This window comes from Geotrypetes seraphini, chromosome 9, assembly GCF_902459505.1.
Source record: "Geotrypetes seraphini chromosome 9, aGeoSer1.1, whole genome shotgun sequence".
Lineage (NCBI taxonomy): Eukaryota > Metazoa > Chordata > Amphibia > Gymnophiona > Dermophiidae > Geotrypetes > Geotrypetes seraphini.
In genome coordinates this window covers 22778712-22797722 of record NC_047092.1, presented here as the reverse complement: position 1 = coordinate 22797722, position 19011 = coordinate 22778712, and the positions used below count along the sequence as shown (strand labels likewise).

The following is a 19011-nucleotide window of genomic DNA, read 5'->3' as shown; positions in this document are numbered from 1 at the left end:
GGGGGGTAGGGGGAAATGCTGCTGCTGCACAGGGATGTGGAGGGGAAGGGAAATACCACTGCTGCTACTGCTGCACAGAGAAATGGAGGGAGAGAGAAATACTGCTGCTGTTGCTGCACAGGTAAATGGGTTGGGGGGAGGGAATGCTGCTGCTGCACAGTGAAGTGGGGGGGAGGAAAATGCTGTTGCTGCTGCATAGGGAAGTGGGATAGGGGAGGGAAATGCTGCTGCACAGGAAAATGGAGGGGAAGGGAATGCTGCTGCAGCTGCTGCACAGGGAAATGGGGGAGAGGGAAATGCTGCTGCTGCACAGGGAAGCGGGGTGGGAGAAATGCTGCTGCACAGGGAAATGGAGGGGGAGGGAATGCTGCTGTGGCTGCTGCACAGAGAAGTGGGGTGGGGGGAAATGCTGCTGCACAGGGAAATGGATGGGGAGGGAATGCTGCTGTGGCTGATCACAGGTAAGTGGGGGGAAGAAATGCTGCTGCTGCATAGGGGGCAGGGAGAGAGACAGATAGAAAGAAAGACAGACAGCGGGAAGGAGGGAGACAGAAAGAAAGGAAGAAAGACACAGGGGCATGGAGAGAGACAGAAAGACAGACAAAGGGGGCCAGGGAGATACAGACAGATTGAAAGAAAGAAAGACAGCGGGAGGGAGAGAGACAGTAAGAAAGAAAGACAGACAGACATATATTCTAGCACCCGTTAATGTAACGGGCTTAAAGTCTAATTTGGTGAATACTCATGGACAGGATGCCAAGCTAAAGGGCAGAACTTTGTACTGAAAATGTTGATGGGCAATTTGAAATCTCAGAAACTTTCTGTGAGCAGGATGAATTGGCACATGGGTATAAGCTTCTTTTAGATCTAGAGAGCATAGCCAATCATTTTGATCCAACAATGGGTATAGAGTTCCCAGGGATAACATTCAAAACTTTTCTCTGACTAGGAATTTGTTTAGGTCTCGGAGGTTGAGAATTGAACTTAGACCTCCCGTCTTCTTCGGGACGAGAAAATACCTGGAGTAGAACCAATGATTTCTTTGAGAGGGAGGCACTACCTCAATGGCATTTAGTTCAAGTAGAGCCTCTATTTCCTGAAGAAAAAGGGACGTCTGTTGCAGGTTGAAAGAGGACTCACTTGGAAGATGATTTGGTGGTATGGAGAGAAAATGAAGAGCGTAACCTTCCTTGATGACTTTGAGAACCCACAGGTCAGGTTGATGTTGATGGCAGATTTTTAGACAACCTCCGATTGGAAGGGGAAGAAGTTGAGATAGGGGGATAGCAGCTATACTTTCGAGAAGTGTGTCATAAAGACTGAGTAGGCTTTTGAGGAGCTGTCATTTGAGCTTTCTGAGACTGCTGTTATTTCTGCCTCCTTTGTGGTGGAAGTCTAGAAACAGAAGGTTTAGTAGTATATCGCCTTTGCTTGGAATAATAAGGCTTGGCTGCCTGTTTTGAAATCGAAGGTTTAGCCTTTGGTTTGACTAAAGAATTCAACTTGTTTCATGTAGAGTTAATTTTTCTGTGGATGCCTCGATAGAATCACCAAACAGCTCATCCTCTAAGCATGGAATATTGGCTAATCTGTCCTGAAGATTGATGTCCATATCAGAAACTCTTAGTCAAACTAGACGCCTCATACCCACTGACATAGCTGATGCTCTAGATCAGGCATGTCCAACAGGTAGATCGCGATCTACCTGTAAATCATGGATGGGTCAGAGGTAGATCACCAGCCCCACTTGGCTCCATCTTTCCAGCAGCTCACCCCGTCGCTAGGAGAGAGCTCGTGCCGGCAGGTCGTCTGCTGAGGGCTTGCCGCCGCCGCTGCTGATCCTTTGCTTGTCTTTTTTTCCCTGCCTGCGGGAATCTTGCCTGTGGGTGTATTGGAGGCACTTGTTGTTTTTGTGCCAATAGTTTGTAGGTACCCCAGGGGGCCGCCGCCCACAGCCCGTAACGATACACCACAGGCCCGGCGTCATTCTTGGTCTCCTGCCTCATTACAAGATTATCTCAATAGTCTGCTAAGTAGGGGTATCGCTGTATTAGTTCTCCAATTCAATTTGAGCAGCGCTTTTGATTTGGAAGACCACTCTAAATTGCTTGAATCTTTGGACGCACTAGGAATTCAGGGGAAAGTCCTTTCACGGTTTAAAGGATTTCTCAAATCAAGATTATACCTATCAGATTTAACAATTTATTATCTAATACTTGGAAGAACTCCTGTGGAGTCCCACAGGGCTCTCCACTTTCTCCTACATTGTTCAATGTTTATCTCTCTTCCCTGGGTTATATGTTAAGTGACCTGGGTGTGAAATTGTTTAGCTACGCAAACGATATAACAATCATTATCCCATGCAGCACAGTCTTATCTAACAGTATTCAAATTATCAAGTCCATGCTGAATCTGATGGATTCTTGGATGCAGGAATTTAAAATTAAATCAAAATAAGACTATATTCTTTTTTGCATCGTCACAAAAAACCTGTATTGAACCATCAATTAAGATAAATTCATCATCTTATGCCATCTGTTCAACAATTAAAATACTAGGTGTCGTTTTTGATCGACATCTGACCACGAAGAACCCTACGTGACATCAGACCCTACTTTGAAATTTCCCTTTTTTAAATTCTTGTTCAGTCCTTATTGTTAAGCCTTCTTGACTACTGTAATATCTATCTGTCATGTACTAAGAAAAATATAGCCAGACTCAAACTCATACAGAACACTGCGGTCAGATTAATCTATGGTCTGAAGAAATACGACCACGTGACTCCATTTTATCGTGAGCTACATTGGCTTCCTGTGGAGGCTTGAGTTATCTTTAAGTTGGGATGTTTGTGTTTTAAAGTTGCTTTTGGCTCAGCCCCATCATATTTAGTTGATATACTTCATATAGCATCCCATAAGAACAGAAAGTCACACGCTTTTTTTGTTTTTCCATCAGTTAAGGCAGTGTTTTTCAGTGTGCCGCGAGATGTTGCCTGGTGTGCCGCAGGGCTGCCATTAGGGCAGTACTACCAGTCCTGCATTCAGGGGCCCGGAGCTGACAGGGGGCCCGAGGCAGGGGCGCCAGTAGCTCGCCAAGGCAAAGTGAGTCGATCACCCAGGACTCACTTTGACTTGGCGATCTAATCTATCGAGCCGATAAGTCTTCTTCTCCCCGACATCAATTCTGCAGTCGGAGAGGAAGTTCGGGCCAGCCAATCGCTGCCTGGCTGGGCGGAACTTCCTCTCCGATTGCAGAATTGACGTCAGGGAGAGCATGCGTCGGCGTCGGCTTTGGGGCCTGTTATCCATTGGTGGGTCCTGTTCCCCGATGGCAGCGGCAGTGGCTTGGGGAACGGCAGGGAGAAAAAAGAAAGGGGGCAGGCAGGGAAACAGAAGGAAAGAAGAGAAACAGAAAAAAAGAAAGAAAGGTCAGGGAGAGAAGAAGAAAAAGTTGGGGGAGGGAATGAGGTGTGGAGGAGAGAAAGCATACAGGCTGATAGAAGGGAAGAAAGATTGGATGCACAGTCAGAAGAAGAAAGTGCAACCAGAAATCACCAGACAAGGTAGGAAAAATGATTTTATTTTAAATTTAGCCAAGTGGAGGCAGTATTACCACAGTTTTCAAAGGAATTTGCCCAAATAACTTAATAGTTAACTGGGTAAATTCCCAGAGATGAAAACTTCCCTTCACTTACTATGCACAGTTCTGAATTTATATCTGCTGTCTATATTTTACAATATGGTCCCCTTTTACTAAACCGCAATAGTGGTTTTTAGCGCAGGGAGCCTATGAGCGTCAAGAGCAGCGCTGGGCATTCAGCGCACCTCCCTGCGCTAAAAACTGCTATTGTGGTTTAATAAAAAGGATGGAGGGTATATTTGTCTATTTTTGTATGCTATAAAAACCAAATACAGAGAGAGACTGAGAGCTGTTGACGAAGAGCTACGTGTGTGTCTTTCTTCGATTCCAGCCAGAATATCAGCTTTGTGTTCAGCCAAACAGGCCCAGGTTTCGCACTGAATAAAGTATTTTATAATTTTTCACTATTCTGTTTACTTAATATTTCATAATAAAGTAATTATAAAATACTTTCTTTGTGTTTATTTGATTCCTATTCAAGAGAATTACTTTATATATAGTCAATATAGGCAGAGAGTTAAATTTTTTAACATTTTCTAATGGTGGTGTGCCTCGTGATTTTTTCATGAAACAAGTGTGCCTTTACCCAAAAAAGGTTGAAAAACACTGAGTTAAGGGATGCAGAAGCAAGAACTACTTGGAACATACGCTAGCATATCAAACAGCACATCATGACAGAGATCTTCATCATTTACTATCTACAACCTCTTCTTATGAACAATTCTGAAAACAAATGAAAACTTTTCTTTTCTCAAAAATTCCTTAGGAGCAATTCAAAAAACAACTGAAAACTCTTCGCTTCTCAAAAATTTCTGATCTAATAATTCATATTGTACATTTTTGATCAACTTTTGTAAACCACATAGCACTTATGGTGTTGCGGTTTAGAAATCCAATGTTATGTTCTTCATTCCGTAGAAAACTAAGAACTGAGGAGCCGCAAGCCTCAGCGGGCGGGAAGGCAGTTGCGTATGCACTAAGCGGGCATTTGCGAAGTTTCTTAAAACTTAAAGTGACAGTTCACTTTTCATACTGTTTGTATTGGGCTCCATGGATGATGTCACCCATATGTGAGAATATGCTGCCTGCTTGTCCTAGGATAATATATGGTTCATAGTCAAATGCGCGCAGTCAAATGCACAAAGACAATTGAGTGCAAGACAATGAAGCGCAGGATAAACGCACGCAGGTTTATATCACGCAATGTGTTGCGTGCTATTGTCTACGCCAGGGGTAGGGAACTCCGGTCCTCGAAAGCCGTATTCCAGTCGGGTTTTCAGGATTTCCCCAATGAATATGCATTGAAAGCAGTGCATGCAAATAGATCTCATGCATATTCATTGGGGAAATCCTGAAAACCCGACTGGAATATGGCTCTCGAGGACCAGAGTTCCCTACCCCTGGTCTATGCGCATGTGACCGCACGCATTTGTCTTGCGCAAATTTGACTTACCACCAAAACATATATCAGTGGTTCCCAAACCTGTCCTGGGGGACCCCCAGCCAGTCAGGTTTTCAAGATATCCCTAATGAATATGCATGAGAGAGATTTGCATACCTGTCACTTCCATTATATGCAAATCTCTCTCATGCATATTCATTAGGGATATCTTGAAAACCTGACTGGCTGGGGGTCCCCCAGGACAGGTTTGGGAACCACTGACATATATATTTTATAAACTCTGGGGCTCATAATTTCACTGCATTTAGGCTAGAGAATGACACGGGGAGCGATCCCCGCAGGGAGCCGCGGCGTGGCTGCGGGTTATGGAGACTCCAAAGCCAAATCGCCGCAGACACGGGGAAAAAAGTTTTCACCGCCCGCAAAAACGGTGAAAAGATTTGCCCCCCCTTCTAGGAACCGCTATTTACCTGTGTTTCACCGTGTTCGTGACCGGGTGTTTGATGTCTCCGCCATGTTGTCTGTCTCCTCCAACTCTCGATCCAACTTGTACGTTGCCGCATTGACTCCGCCCCCCAATATACTGGCTCCTCATTTGTCAGATCAAAGTAGGGGACCAATCGCTACTGCCGCACATGATATTTAATGGCTTGTAGTGCAGCAGTAGCGATTGTGATTTCGGAGCCGAGCAGAGGATTTGGATTTCGCAGCTTCTTGAAAACCTGAAAACTTCGTCGGTTACAAGCTGAGGTAAGGAAAGGAATGTTTGTGTAAAAAAAAAAAAAACCAGCTCCGTGCTGAGGTCTGGCTGAGCTACTCTTTCCAATAGCATACACATTCTCATGCTGAAATTTTCATTTGCTCTGATGCAGGTGAGATTATTTGCTTTTAGGGTCTCTTTTACTAAGCCACATTAGAGGTTTCTAGTAGGACCAGCTCCGTGCTGAAGTCTGGCTGGGCTACTCTTGCAGCACTGAGCTGGTTCTTTTTTTTTAATCAGAGTGCAAAGCGAATAAGATTATTTTATTTCCAACCCCTTTGCATGTAAGACTGTGTAGTTTTATGTCTGTGCATTGCTAGCCCCAGGGGTGGTGGAAGATTAGTGATTGAAAAATTTAAAGAATGTTTCCTTTATACGTAAATAAAGAAAAGTATATAAAATCGTACTCGTTTGAGGCTTTTATGTATGCAGCGGTGACGGTGACGGGGCGGTGAATGGGGTTGCAGTGGCGGTGACGGGGCAGTGAATGGGGTGGCAGTGGCGGTGACGGGGCGGTGAAGGGAATGGCGGTGACGGGGCGGTGCAGAGGATGGTGAGACGGGGACGGGGCGGTGACGGGGACCAATTTTTTCACCGTGTCATTCTCTAATTTAGGCCACACAGGCTGAGACACCACAAAAATGATTTCTAGGCTTCTAATAAAAGATCACAAGAGCTTTTTTCCCCAGAAAGAAAGACAGGTACCTGTCAGACATCAGGTTTCAGATTCAAAAGTCTTTTCAGTTCACAACACAGAAAGGAAGGAATGTGCTAGTATGCTATAAGGGGTTATTTTAAAAGAAAACCAATATAGCATTCAGACTGAGATGATGGCTTTGTGAAGATAATGAATGTTTTCAGATGTGAACTTTCAAAACTAGTAAGGTTCATTCATCAGATGATATGGATGAGAAACCTAGCAGTCTCAAATTCACAATGATCCGGTTCCTACAATAATACTATAATACGTGCTGTATGACTGTACTGCACTGTGTACATGAAGGACCTAAACTAGAGAGTGACACAGGAATGGAAATTGCTCTCTTCCCATGGTCTGGCATCTCTCTCTTCTCCCTTCCCTGGTCCACGGTAATAGGGAAGAAATTGAAAAAAATCCCCCAGGAATACCATGGTAACAGTAGACCATTCTTTGGTAGTGCTCTAGGAACAGGGACTGCCAAGTCGTGTCATACTTTGTCATACTATGTTTGACATGCTATGTTTTACTAAACAATACTCACCATGCTATGTCTCACCATACCATGTTTTGTTATATTATGTTTTTTACCGTGCATTGTTAATTTTGTTTTGCCATCTTAGTGTTTGTCTTGTTATACTTTACCATACTGTGAGAATGTGGTGCAGTGGTTACAGCTACAACCTCAGCATCCTGAGGTTGTGGGTTCAACCCACGCTGCTCCTTGTGAACCTGGGCGTCACCTAATCCTCCCATTGCACCAGGTATGTTAGATAGATTGTGAGCCTGCCAGTCCAGACAGGGAAAAATGCTTGAGGATCTGAATAAATTAATGTAAACTGTTCTGAGCTCCCCCTGGGAGAACAGTATAGAAAATTAAATAAATAAATATTGTGGCATTCCCACAGTAATGGGGAAGCCCCTCCTCCACAATTCCCCATGCTTACTGGGTCTGCTCTGGGGAACCCCAGCAGTGGCAGCGATTCCCATACATTGCCAGCCTGACCTGAAAGCTTCCCTTCTGCTGTGAACTTCCTGTGTTTTGCGGCAGAGAGGAAGCTTCCAAGTCAGCAGCATGTGGGAATTGCTGTCACTGCTGGGGACCCATTCAACTTGAAGAGAAAGGCTGGATCATGGAACCGAGCCAGCATTTTCCCTCCGCAATGTCCTGAACCTACCAAATTGGCGGGGGGGGGGGGGGGGGAGGAGGAGGAAAAAGACCAGGGACAGGAAGGGAGAAGATAGAGATGCTAGAGTATGGGGAAAGGCGGAAGTGGAGGGGAGAGATGCTAGAGGTTAAAGGAGGGGGAGTAAATGATGGAAGGGAAAGAGAAGAGATGCCAGATGAAATGCCAGATCAAGGGGGGAGGAAGAGATGGAAGGCATGGAGACATAGATATCAGTCCTGGAGGGAGGAAAAGAAAGGAGAGAGATGCCAAACCATGGGGGAGAGCAGGGGAGGGGGGGGGGGGACAAAGATGCCATACGATGGGATGAGGTGGGGGAAGGGAGGCAGAGATAGAAGGGAAGGAGACAGAGATGGAAGACCATGGGGTATGGTGGGAAGAAAGTAAGGAAAATAGAGGAGAGAGATGCCAGAGCATGGGAGGAGGAGACATGGAGATAATGAGAGGAGAGATAAACATGGAGGGGGGGGGGGTAAAGCTGTTATGAATCATGTAAAAAGGAGAGAAGGAGCACAGGCTGAATGGAGGGGGGGCAGGTTGTTGATGGAAGGGGGAGAGGGCAGACAGTTTATGGAAGGGGCATAGAAAAAGGGCAGATGCTGGATGGAAGGAAGAGAGTGAAGAGAAGATAAGGAAAGTTTTAGGATAAATTAGCAGTATGGGCTCCTGTGTTAACCATGTGCTAACCCATTAACATATGGTTATATAGATGTACTAACTAGTTAGCACAGGAATACCCACTCTCTGCCCTTGACATGCCCCCTAAAAATATTTAAATATAATTAGCGGGTGATAGGCATGCACACCTCCCAAATCTAACACAGAACGCCTTAGTGTGCCACGTGTTAGGCATTTTATGCTGCATTAGACCCCTAACTTATTTACTTCTATGTCGAATTCCTTGTGTTCTGTATAGATATAACAGGGGTAACCTGTCTCCTTCTTTATAAGATATTAGTCTATGCTTATCATGCATTAAAACTTTGCCCTCAATGGGGCTGGCTTTAACCATTAAGCAGGTTAGATGTTGGCCTAAAGCAGCAGCTTCCGGGGGAGCAGCAAAAGTATCTGCAGTCAAAGGAAAGCAATAAGCTTTGACAGTCACACACTGCAGGGAGGGAACAAAATTGAAAGCAGCTCATTTACCCAAGTAACTGGCTTATAGAAATTGTTATCACATGTGTAGAGATGGATACATTTGTTTATATATAAAGATAGATATTATGTACAAAGCAAAGTTGAATATTTAAATGTATAATTCCAATTTTCTGTTTTTTTAAATATTATTTTGAGAGGGGTACTATTAGGTAACCATGATTGTTCAGATTAACTACCAAAATCTCAGAAGGCATAGGGGTCTGAAAATTAATTGCTGTGTTGGTGCTTAGGGGGAGGGGCACAAGTCTGATATCTAGCCTAAGGCTTCTTATAACCTTGTGCTGTCCCTAGTCTCCAGCAGTACTTTTTGTGCATTAGTTCTCACAGCAGTCAAATTATGCTCTTCAAAACTAACATAGCTATTGTTTCTTAGTTCATCTATTATTACAGAGTAAAATCAAGCAACAAAAAGTCAGAACCCTGGTCCAATCCCTGTGGCGTACCTCAGGGATCCCTTTATCCCCCACACTCTTCAACCTCTTCAATCGCATCTAGGTACCTATCTAGATAAATCAAACATAACCTCCTACAGCTATGCAGACATCACCATTCTTCTCCCTTTTGATCAACCAAAAACCTCCATGACAGACACTATACATAAAACATTAGAAACAATAACAACTTGGATGAAAGACCACAAACTGAAACTAAACTCAGACAAAACAAAATTCATTCTCCTAGAAAATGATAAGACACCATCCATTACAAACCTAGTAATCAACTCAACCACATTCACCATGCAAACCATTCTAAAACTACTGGGAATGACGATTGACAGATGCTGTACCATGCAACCACAAATCAATAAAATAATACAGAAATCCTTCACAATCATGAGAAACCTAAGACAAGTGCGAAAGTTCTTCGACAAAACACAATTCCGGATCCTAGTCCAGGCCCTAATGCTGGGTCTCCTAGACTATTGTAACATTCTGTATCTCCCCTGCCCCGCGACCATGATTAAACAACTGCAAACAGTCCAGAACACAGCCCTGAGACTCATCTACTCTCTGACGAAACATTACCACATCACCGAGGCATACCTCCACTCACACTGGCTACCAATTCAAGCAAGAATACGATTCAAGTTCTACTGTCTTCTATTTAAAACCATGAACGGCAACAGCCCAATATACCTAAACAACCGTCTAATCCGAACCACCTCAACCAGATAAAGGAGAACCCATGCTCCATTCACATACCCTCCAATCAGAGAAGTCAAACGGAAAAAACTGTATAATGGCCTACTGGCACACAAGCAGCGAGATTAGACCACTAACTCTCTACTTTGCTGATAACGACCCCTGACTACAGAACATTTAGAAAAGAAATAAAAACGTACTACTTTTTAAAAAAACTGATTCCCAACAATCGAAACCAACCCAACGCCTCTCAACTCTCTAAAACAACCTGCCACAAGAACCACCTCATCTCTATGAACCAATCTAACTAATCTCTATGAGCCAACCTTATTCTATAATTCCTCTGGAAATGACCAGATAGATCCTTTATGTAATCCGTCTTGAACCGCAAGGTAACGGCGGAATAGAAATCACTAATGTAATGTAATTACTTAACAGGATCTCTCTATGTATACTGTATGTAGGATTACCAGATGTCCGGATTTATCCGGACATGTCCTCTTTTTTAGAGGACTGTCCAGGCATCCAGATTGGTTTTCAAAACCCTGGCAGTTTGTCTGGGTTTTGAAAACCATTGAATTTGGGACCATGTCTGCAGAGCATCTGCACATGTGCAAATGTCCTCCAGATGCAGCCACGAAGAGACAAGGTTTGTGTGGGGTCAGGGTGGGGGGGGGGGTGGTACGGGGAGAGGTCACATGTCCCCCTTTTTTTTTTTTTAGGAAAAATCTGGTAACCCGTATATGATACAAGATACACTTACCTTGTCGGGGGTCATACTGTCGCATCTGCACCTCCTCAACACATTCTGCCGGAAACCAGCCGGTGCGTCCTTTCACTGTTCCCTCCCAAAATCCACCCTCGCCAATACTCAGCACTGTAGAGAGAAAGAGAGGCCTGTAAGTAAGGGAGATATGATAGCGATGTTTAAATACCTATGTGATATACATGTACAGGAGGCAAGTCTCTTTCAACTGAAAAGAACCTCTGGAATGAGGGGGCATAGAACATAAGAACATAAGATTAGCCTCACTGGGTCAGACCAAAAGTCCATCAAGCTCAGCAGTCCATTCTCATGGTGGCCAATCCAGGTCACTGGCAAAAACTCAAAGGGTGAAGGTGAAAGGGGACAGACTCAGGAGTAATGTTAATAAATACTTCTTCACTGAAAGGGTGGTGAATTCATTGTATGGCCTCCCTTTGGAGGTGGTGGAGGCAATAACTATATCTGAATTCATGAAAATTGGGAGAAATATATAGAATCAGACAGGGAGAGGATGGGATAGCAGATGGCATGGATAGGCAGACTGGATAGGTCATGTGGTCTTTATCTGCCTTAATTTTTCTCTGTTTCTAATAAAGTTAGCAAAATACAAAAAAACACCCACACTTAAATGTGTGTTACATATTTAAGTGTGGGTGTTTTTTTGTATTTTATTAATCCACGCATCACCCATGTGGTGTTATATACACTCTCCCAAGTTTTCCTTTTTTGGGTATCCTCTAATAAAGTTAGGACAACCTTTTTGCTATCCTAACTTTATCCAGCTATACCATTACTGAACTAAATGTCACCACTAACCAGATAACTTCCAGATCCTCCTTCGCTCCACCTCCAGATCACCCTTTCACTATTTGGATAATGCCAAGGTGCTCTGTTAGGATATTCAGTTGCACTATCTAGATCAGTGGTTCCCAACCCTGTCCTGGAGGAACACCAGGCCAATTGGGTTTTCAGGCTAGCCCTAATGAATATGCATGAAGCAAATTTGCATGCCTATCACTTCCATCATATGCAAATCTCTCTCATGCATATTCATTAGGGCTAGCCTGAAAACCCGATTGGCCTGGTGTTCTTCCAGGACAGGGTTGGGAATCACTGATCTAGATAAAATACTACTGAACATTCATGGATAAGGCTTTTATCGGAATAACAGCAGCTATCATCTGAATCAATATCTTTGCATATCGGTGGGGTCATTTTGTTGTATCTCTGAACATTCAGAGTTCAAGATCTTATTGCTGACCTACAAGTGTATTCATTTTGCTGTCCAGCATTTATCCCAAAACACCTAATAGCCCAGGACTATCCAAACTCTCATAACCTCACGCTTACTGCAATCTACTCCTAACTGGTATCCCATAGTGTCACCTCTCCTCTCTTGCAATCTGTGCAACTCTGCTGCGTGACTCATCTTCTACCAGCCTCGCTACGCTCATGTGGCCCTCTCCTTAAGTCACTTCAATGGCTTCTTATCTGCCATCGCATACAGTTCAAGATCTTATTGCTGACCTACAAGTGGGTTCATTCTGTTGTCCAGTATTTATCCCAAAACACCTAATTAGCCCCGCTCCCCCTTTTACAAAACCATAGTGCAGTTTTTAAGGCCAGCTGCGGCAGTGACAGCTCCGATGCTCATTGCGTTCCTATGAACATCGGAGCTGTTACCGCCGTGGATGGTGCTAAAAACCGCACTACGGTTTTGTAAAAGGGGCGGGAAGGTAAAAAGTTTTTTTTTCCCATTGTGGTATTTATGAGTTAAAAGCTAAAATCAGAAGCTCTAACCAAAAGCTATATTGCTCTTGAAGAAAAATAAAGTCCTATTAACAAGTCAATTCTATAAACTGTATTACTGTGGTTCCATGCATCTACCACCCTTTCCGTAAAAAAGGATTTCCTCAGATTATTCCGGAGCCTATCATCTCTTAACTTCATCCTATGCTCTCTCATTGCAGAGCTTCCTTTCAAATGAAAGAGACTCGACTCTTGCGCATTTATATTACGTAGGTATTTAAACGTCTCTATCATATCTCCCCTCTACTGCCTTTCCTCTAAAGTATACAGATTGAGATCTGTAAGTCTGATAAGGCATATGGGGACAGACTTAAAGATCTAAGGGCTCCTTTTACTAAGGTGCGCTAGCGGTTTTAGCGCGTTAGCTTGCGTTAGCATTTTTCGTTTAGCGCATGGTTAGCACGCACTAAAAACGCTAGTGTACCTTAATAAAAGGAGCCCTAAATCTGTAGACTCTAGATGAAAGGCAGGAGAGGGGAGATATGATAGAGACGTTTAAATACCTACGTGATGTAAATGCGCATGAGTCGAGTATCTTTCATTTGAAAGGAAACCCTGCAATGAGAGGGCATAGGATGAAGTTAAGAGGTGATAAGCTCCGAAATAATCTGAGGAAATACTTTTTTACAGAAAGGGTGGTAGATGCATGGAACAGTCTCCTGGAAGAGGTGGTGGAAACAGAGACTGTGTCTGAATTCAAAAGGGCCTGGGACAGGCACGTGGGATCTCTCAGAGAAAGAGATAATGGTTACTGCGGATGGGCAGATAGATGGGCCATTTGGCCTTTATCTGCCGTCATGTTTCTATTAGTAGCTCTCTGTTTTGGTTATTGCAAATTCTATAAACTGCCACCTAGAGGTATGTATCAGTTATGCATGTCAAAGATGCCATTAAACTGATAGGTGTCTGGCCGCATTAGGTTCTATTCTATATGTCAGCATCTAAGTGTCATAGCAGCTAACTGAAAGGGGGCATATATGTGGGCACAGTATGGGTAGGCCAAGTGCACAAACATATCTTTTTCAGAGAAAGGAAAATGGTAAAACCAGAGGACATAATTTGAGGTTGAGGGGTGGTAGATTCAGGGGCAATGTTAGGAAATTCTACTTTACGGAGAGGGTGGTGGATGCCTGGAATGCGCTCCCGAGAGAGGTGGTGGAGAGTAAAACTGTGACTGAGTTCAAAGAAGCGTGGGATGAACACAGAGGATCTAGAATCAGAAAATAATATTAAATATTGAACTAAGGCCAGTACTGGGCAGACTTGCACGGTCTGTGTCTGTATATGGCCGTTTGGTGGGGGATGAGCTGGGGAGGGCTTCAATGGCTGGGAGGGTGTAATTGGGCTGGAGTAAGTCTTAACAGAGATTTCGGCAGTTGGAACCCAAGCACAGTACCGGGTAAAGCTTTGGATTCTTGCCCAAAAATAGCTAAGAAGAAAAAATTTAAAAAATTTAAATTGAATCAGGTTGGGCAGACTGGATGGACCATTCAGGTCTTTATCTGCCGTCATCTACTATGTTACTATGTTACTGTATGTCTGCCATTGATATGGTGTGCCAATGTCAACATACATTCAATAATAGAATCTTGGCACCATGAAGCAGTGCTAAGTATTTGGATGCCTAAACTGAGGTGCCAGTTTATACAAGTGTTCTATTAGTAATTTCTGACAGAATAGAATCTTATTCATAAACATTCTAGCAAAGCTAACCCAGTCTCCACTAGACGTCTCTCCCAAAGACAACTGCTGTGGACATTCACATTCTACAATATTCTTGAGATATTAAAGTTTCCATCTTGTAGCCCTACAGCTGAAGACAGAACCTATACTGTGTTGAAACTGTATGTATTACATTATCTTTCTTGTTGGTCTTTTAAAAATATTGCAACATACAATGATGGCCTAAAGAAATAACAAGACAATCAACCTGTTTTCTTCCAACATACGATGAGTCCAGAGTGATACAAAATGTTCATTCTTGTTTAGCTGTGACTTGAATCCCTTTTCCACAAATTTCCTCCTAATTCCTTGATTCTTGATTCAGCCATTCTCCTTGAGTTATCTGTCATGCTTTTCTCTTTTTTAGTCACTTCTCTCTTTTTTAGGTCACATTATACTAAATATAGGGGGCTCTATGTTTTCAGGTCTTTATAAATTTTTCTTGACAAAATGAATCTAAGCACTTGAAAGTCCCATTTGCCCTAACTTAACTAAATCATTACCCTAGGTCAGAGAACTGATATGATCTCATCTACCCATTAGGGAGCTATAAGTGTTTCAGTCTGGTACTAGGCATACTAAGATTTTGGGAAGTTTCTAGAGGCTTCTTTTTTGGTAGTCACAATGCCTTCGGAGAGAATGCTCAGAAAGCCTGAAATTTCACCACTTTGTCTTTCCAGCAGGACCCTCAAATGGGAGCTGTGAGTTGGAGCATCTGTTCATTTGCATATAGCAGGTTCCAGTGTACATAATCTTCTGGGACAAGAGAAGCAGCCACAAATTTTTGGCACAGTGGTACACTTCTGATCTATCCATTTGGACTGGGCACAGATGGCATCTTTGATGTTCTAAACAAAAGAATTTCTCCTGTGACCTTGGACACTAGCACCTTAGTTTTGGGAAGTTGAGAGACAGAAGGCATGTATTCAGCATAAACAGAAACAGTAACTCTAAACAGACTATTTTCTTCCCCTTGTAAATAATCTGCACCTATTCTATCTGAACAATAAAGGCAAACCATTAGAAACATCAGCACAGGGCATGGACTGCCTTTCTACATGTGGAGGGGCATAATATTAAAAAAAAGCCATTTAAGTCCTCTTTTGACCTAAGGTCTTAAGCTGGATTCTGTAACCGGTGTCTGTCAAAAACAACACCAGTTACAGAATCCACTCCCCCCCTTCCCCCCCCCGATGACATCAGGGCAAGAGGGAGCCCAAGCTCTCTTGCCCTGCGGCACCCCCGACAGGATCGGGGCAGGAGAGAACCCAAGCCCTCCTGCCTCGGGCACCCCCAAACTCCCTGACAGGATTGGGGCAGGAGGGAGTCCAAGCCCTCCTGCCCCGGGCATCCCCAAACTCCCTAACAGGATCGGGCAGGAGGGAGCCCAAGCCCTCCTGCTCTCGACGCAAGGGCCCCCCCCCAGAACCCCGATCGCCAGGTTGGGCCCATGTGCCTAAGGCCCCGCCTACAGGATGGGCCTAAGCCTACTGGGCCTATTCTGGTTGGTCTAGGCATTTCAGGCCCCACCTGTGGGCGGGATTTGAGCTGCCTGGGCCAATCAGGTCCTAACATAGAAACATAGAAATAGACGGCAGATAAGGGCCACGGCCCAACTAGTCTGCCCACCCCAATGACCCTCCCCTACCTTTCTCTGTGAATAGATCCACGTGTCTATCCCATTTGGCCTTAAAATCAGGCACGCTGCTGGCCTCAATAACCTGAGTGGAAGACTATTCCAGCGATCAACCACCCTTTCAGTGAAAAAGAATTTCCTGGTATCCCCGTGCAGTTTCCCGCCCCTGATTTTCCACGGATGCCCCCTTGTTGCCGCGGGACCCTTGAAAAAGAAGATATCTTCTTCCACCTCGATGCGGCCCGTGAGATACTTGAATGTCTCGATCATGTCACCCCTCTCTCTGCGTTCCTCGAGTGAGTACAGCTGCATTCAATGGATGGCTGGCTTGTCGGACAGACGGGCTTGGCACCCGTCCGTCCAACCAACGTTATTGAAGGTAAGGGGAGGGGGGTCATTGAGTCGGTGGGGGGGTCGCGGGTCAGTGGAGGGGTGCGATCGGGGTTCGGGGGGGCCCTTGCATCGAGGGCAGGAGGGCTTGGGCTCCCTCCTGCCCGATCCTGTCGGGGAGTTCAGGGGTGCCTGGGGCAGGAGGGATAGTAAACAAGACTGTATCACTACATGGTGTGACCTCACCTTGAGTATTGCATTCAATTCTGGTCGTCTTCTCTCAAAAAAAATATAGTCGAACTAAAAAAAGTTCAAAGAGCAACCAAGATGATTAAGGTGATGGAATTCCTCTCCTATGAAGAAAGACTAAAGGGGTTAGGGCTCTTCAGCTTGGAAAAGAGACAGCTGAGGAGAGATATGATTGAAGTCTACAAAATCCTGAGTAGTGCAGAACAGGTGCAAGTGGATCGATTTTTTTATTCCATTAAAAATGACAAAGACTACGGGACACTCAATGAAGTTACAGGGAGATACTTTTAAAACCAATAGGAGAAAATATTTTTTCACTCAGAAAATAGTTAAGCTCTGGAACGCATTGTCAGAGGAAGTGGTAACAGCGGTTAACAAAGGTTTGGACAAGCTCCTGGAGGAAAAATCTATAATCTGCTATTGAGACAGACATGGGGGAAGCCACTGCTTGCCCTGGATCAGTAGCATGGAATGTGGCTACTTCAGTATTTTGGTTTTCGCTAGGTATTTGTGATCTGGATTGGCTACTGTGAAGACGGGTTATTGGGCGAGACAGACCATTGGTCTGACCCAGCATGGCTATTCTTATGTTCTTTAACCCTGCCTTTTACTAAGCCGCAGTAGAAGTTTCTACCGTGGCCTGGAGCGCGAAATGTTCTGAGGCTGCTTTGATGCTGCAGAATTCCTATCAACGTCGAAGCAGTGTCGGGGCATTTAGCACCCCAGGCCGCAGTTGAAACCTCAACCGCGGCTTAGTAAAAAAGGGCCTGAAATAGTTTGTTACTTAAGAGCTAGACTGGCATCAGTTTCTGAGAGAACTTCTGATTGCTTTGTAATTATGTCTCAGGCACATGAGACAACAGCAAACTATTCAGGTTTTGTTTTATCCTCTTAAAGGAGTTGATGTGACTCTGGGGACTGCTGCCTGGTTTTCTTCCTAGTTTGACAGATACATTTTCCCATTTTCTAACTGATGGAATTGTTATGTGAATTTAGAACATTTATGTCTACACCACGTTATAGAGTCTTATTCACCTGAGAGCCGTACCTCACATTTGTTTCTAACTCTGTTTTATACTAGGATCATAGTCTGCTCTTTTGCTATAAAGGAGAACATAAATTCTAGCGCACATTAGAGATGTGCAGTTGTTTAAAACATTCATCAGGAAAATAAACCCCAAATAAATCAACCCCCGTGTTATCACTGCAACAAAGATGATCAGGAACCACCAGAAAAGGTTTTCAAAAACGGATCGGGTGTTACTGAACTTTGCTTTGGTTTTTCATTTTTATATTTTAACTAAAACGAATGCTATGCTATTTAAAACAAAATGTATGTTCAAAGGAACAGTTCCTACATGACGTTCAGATCTTATTTGCTGGTTATTGCTCCGCTTGATCACTGTAATTCTGTGTTTATAGCCCTACCTACTGTTTCTCTGAAGGAATGTAGCTGCCTGGTTGCTTTTGGGCAGCAGCAATTTGAATATAACACCTGAATTACAATTGTTTCTGATTTGTGTGTGTATGAAATTTAAAATTGTTGCATTGGTATTTAAGGCATTGCATCTTCTAATCTACGGAAACAGCAAGGCAAACAGTTTGCAATATCCAATATGGTTAGCAAGAAAAAAAGCTGACTGTACAGAGTTGAAGGACAGGTTGTTCACCCTCTCCAAGGTAGGGAGAACGAGAGGGCACTCTCTAAAGTCGAAAGGGGATAGATTCCGGACAAACGTAAGGCAGTTCTTCTTCACCCAGAGAGTGGTAGAAAACTGGAACGCTCTTCCAGAGTCTGTCATAGGGGAAAACACCCTCTAGGGATTCAAATAGGGGAAAACACCCTCCAGGGATTCAAGACAAATTTAGTCAAGTTCCTGCTGAACCGGAACGTACGCAGGTAGGGCTCTGGTAGGGCACTGGTCTTTGACCTAAGGGCCACTGCGGGAGTGGACTGCTGGGCACAATGGACCACTGGTCTGACCCAGCAGCGGCAATTCTTATGTTCTTATTCAGTACTTTAGCCAGGTCAGAGATACAATCTTCAACCAGTTTGGTGAAGTTTTGACTTTTACACCTCCTGGTATACATTTGCCCCTGAACCAGCCCCTTTGATGAAACATAGCTGTGTTGGGTATGTATGCATAAAAGTACTGAATACAGCCTTCAATTTTACATGGTCTGCTTTAATTGCTAACCATATTTCATCTAATCTTGCAGGCCCTTTAAAAATGTCTGCTTCATCATATGCACCAATACTCTCTCAGACCTGCTGAATGAAGGCTGCATGCAGATTGCTGGTATTGCTCATTTTCAATAACAGGGATGGGAGGGAAGGACAGAAGCTGGGCAAGGGTCCTGCTGCACGAGGAATGGGAGGGAGGGGAGGAAGGATGCACATGTGGGGGAGACAAAGGAAAGAGGAAGAATTGGGGTGAAGGAGAGGAATGGAGAGATGATCGTGTACATACCCCAAAAATAAGACCTGGTGCATTTTTGGGCTCTAAAATTAAT

The 19011-nt window shown here is 44.0% G+C and overlaps 1 protein-coding gene across 4 annotated transcripts in view; it reads right to left on the bottom strand.

Annotated features, from left to right (window-relative positions):
• The window catches only part of SHANK3 (SH3 and multiple ankyrin repeat domains 3), a 924054-nt gene that overhangs the window by 348680 nt on the left and 556363 nt on the right, over nt 1-19011 (bottom strand). For all 4 annotated transcript variants that reach the window (XM_033958997.1, XM_033958999.1, XM_033958998.1 and 1 more), the window contains one exon: nt 10749-10862. In XM_033958997.1, coding sequence (XP_033814888.1) covers nt 10749-10862 — 114 coding nt within the window. The remainder of the gene's footprint in view (nt 1-10748; nt 10863-19011) is intronic.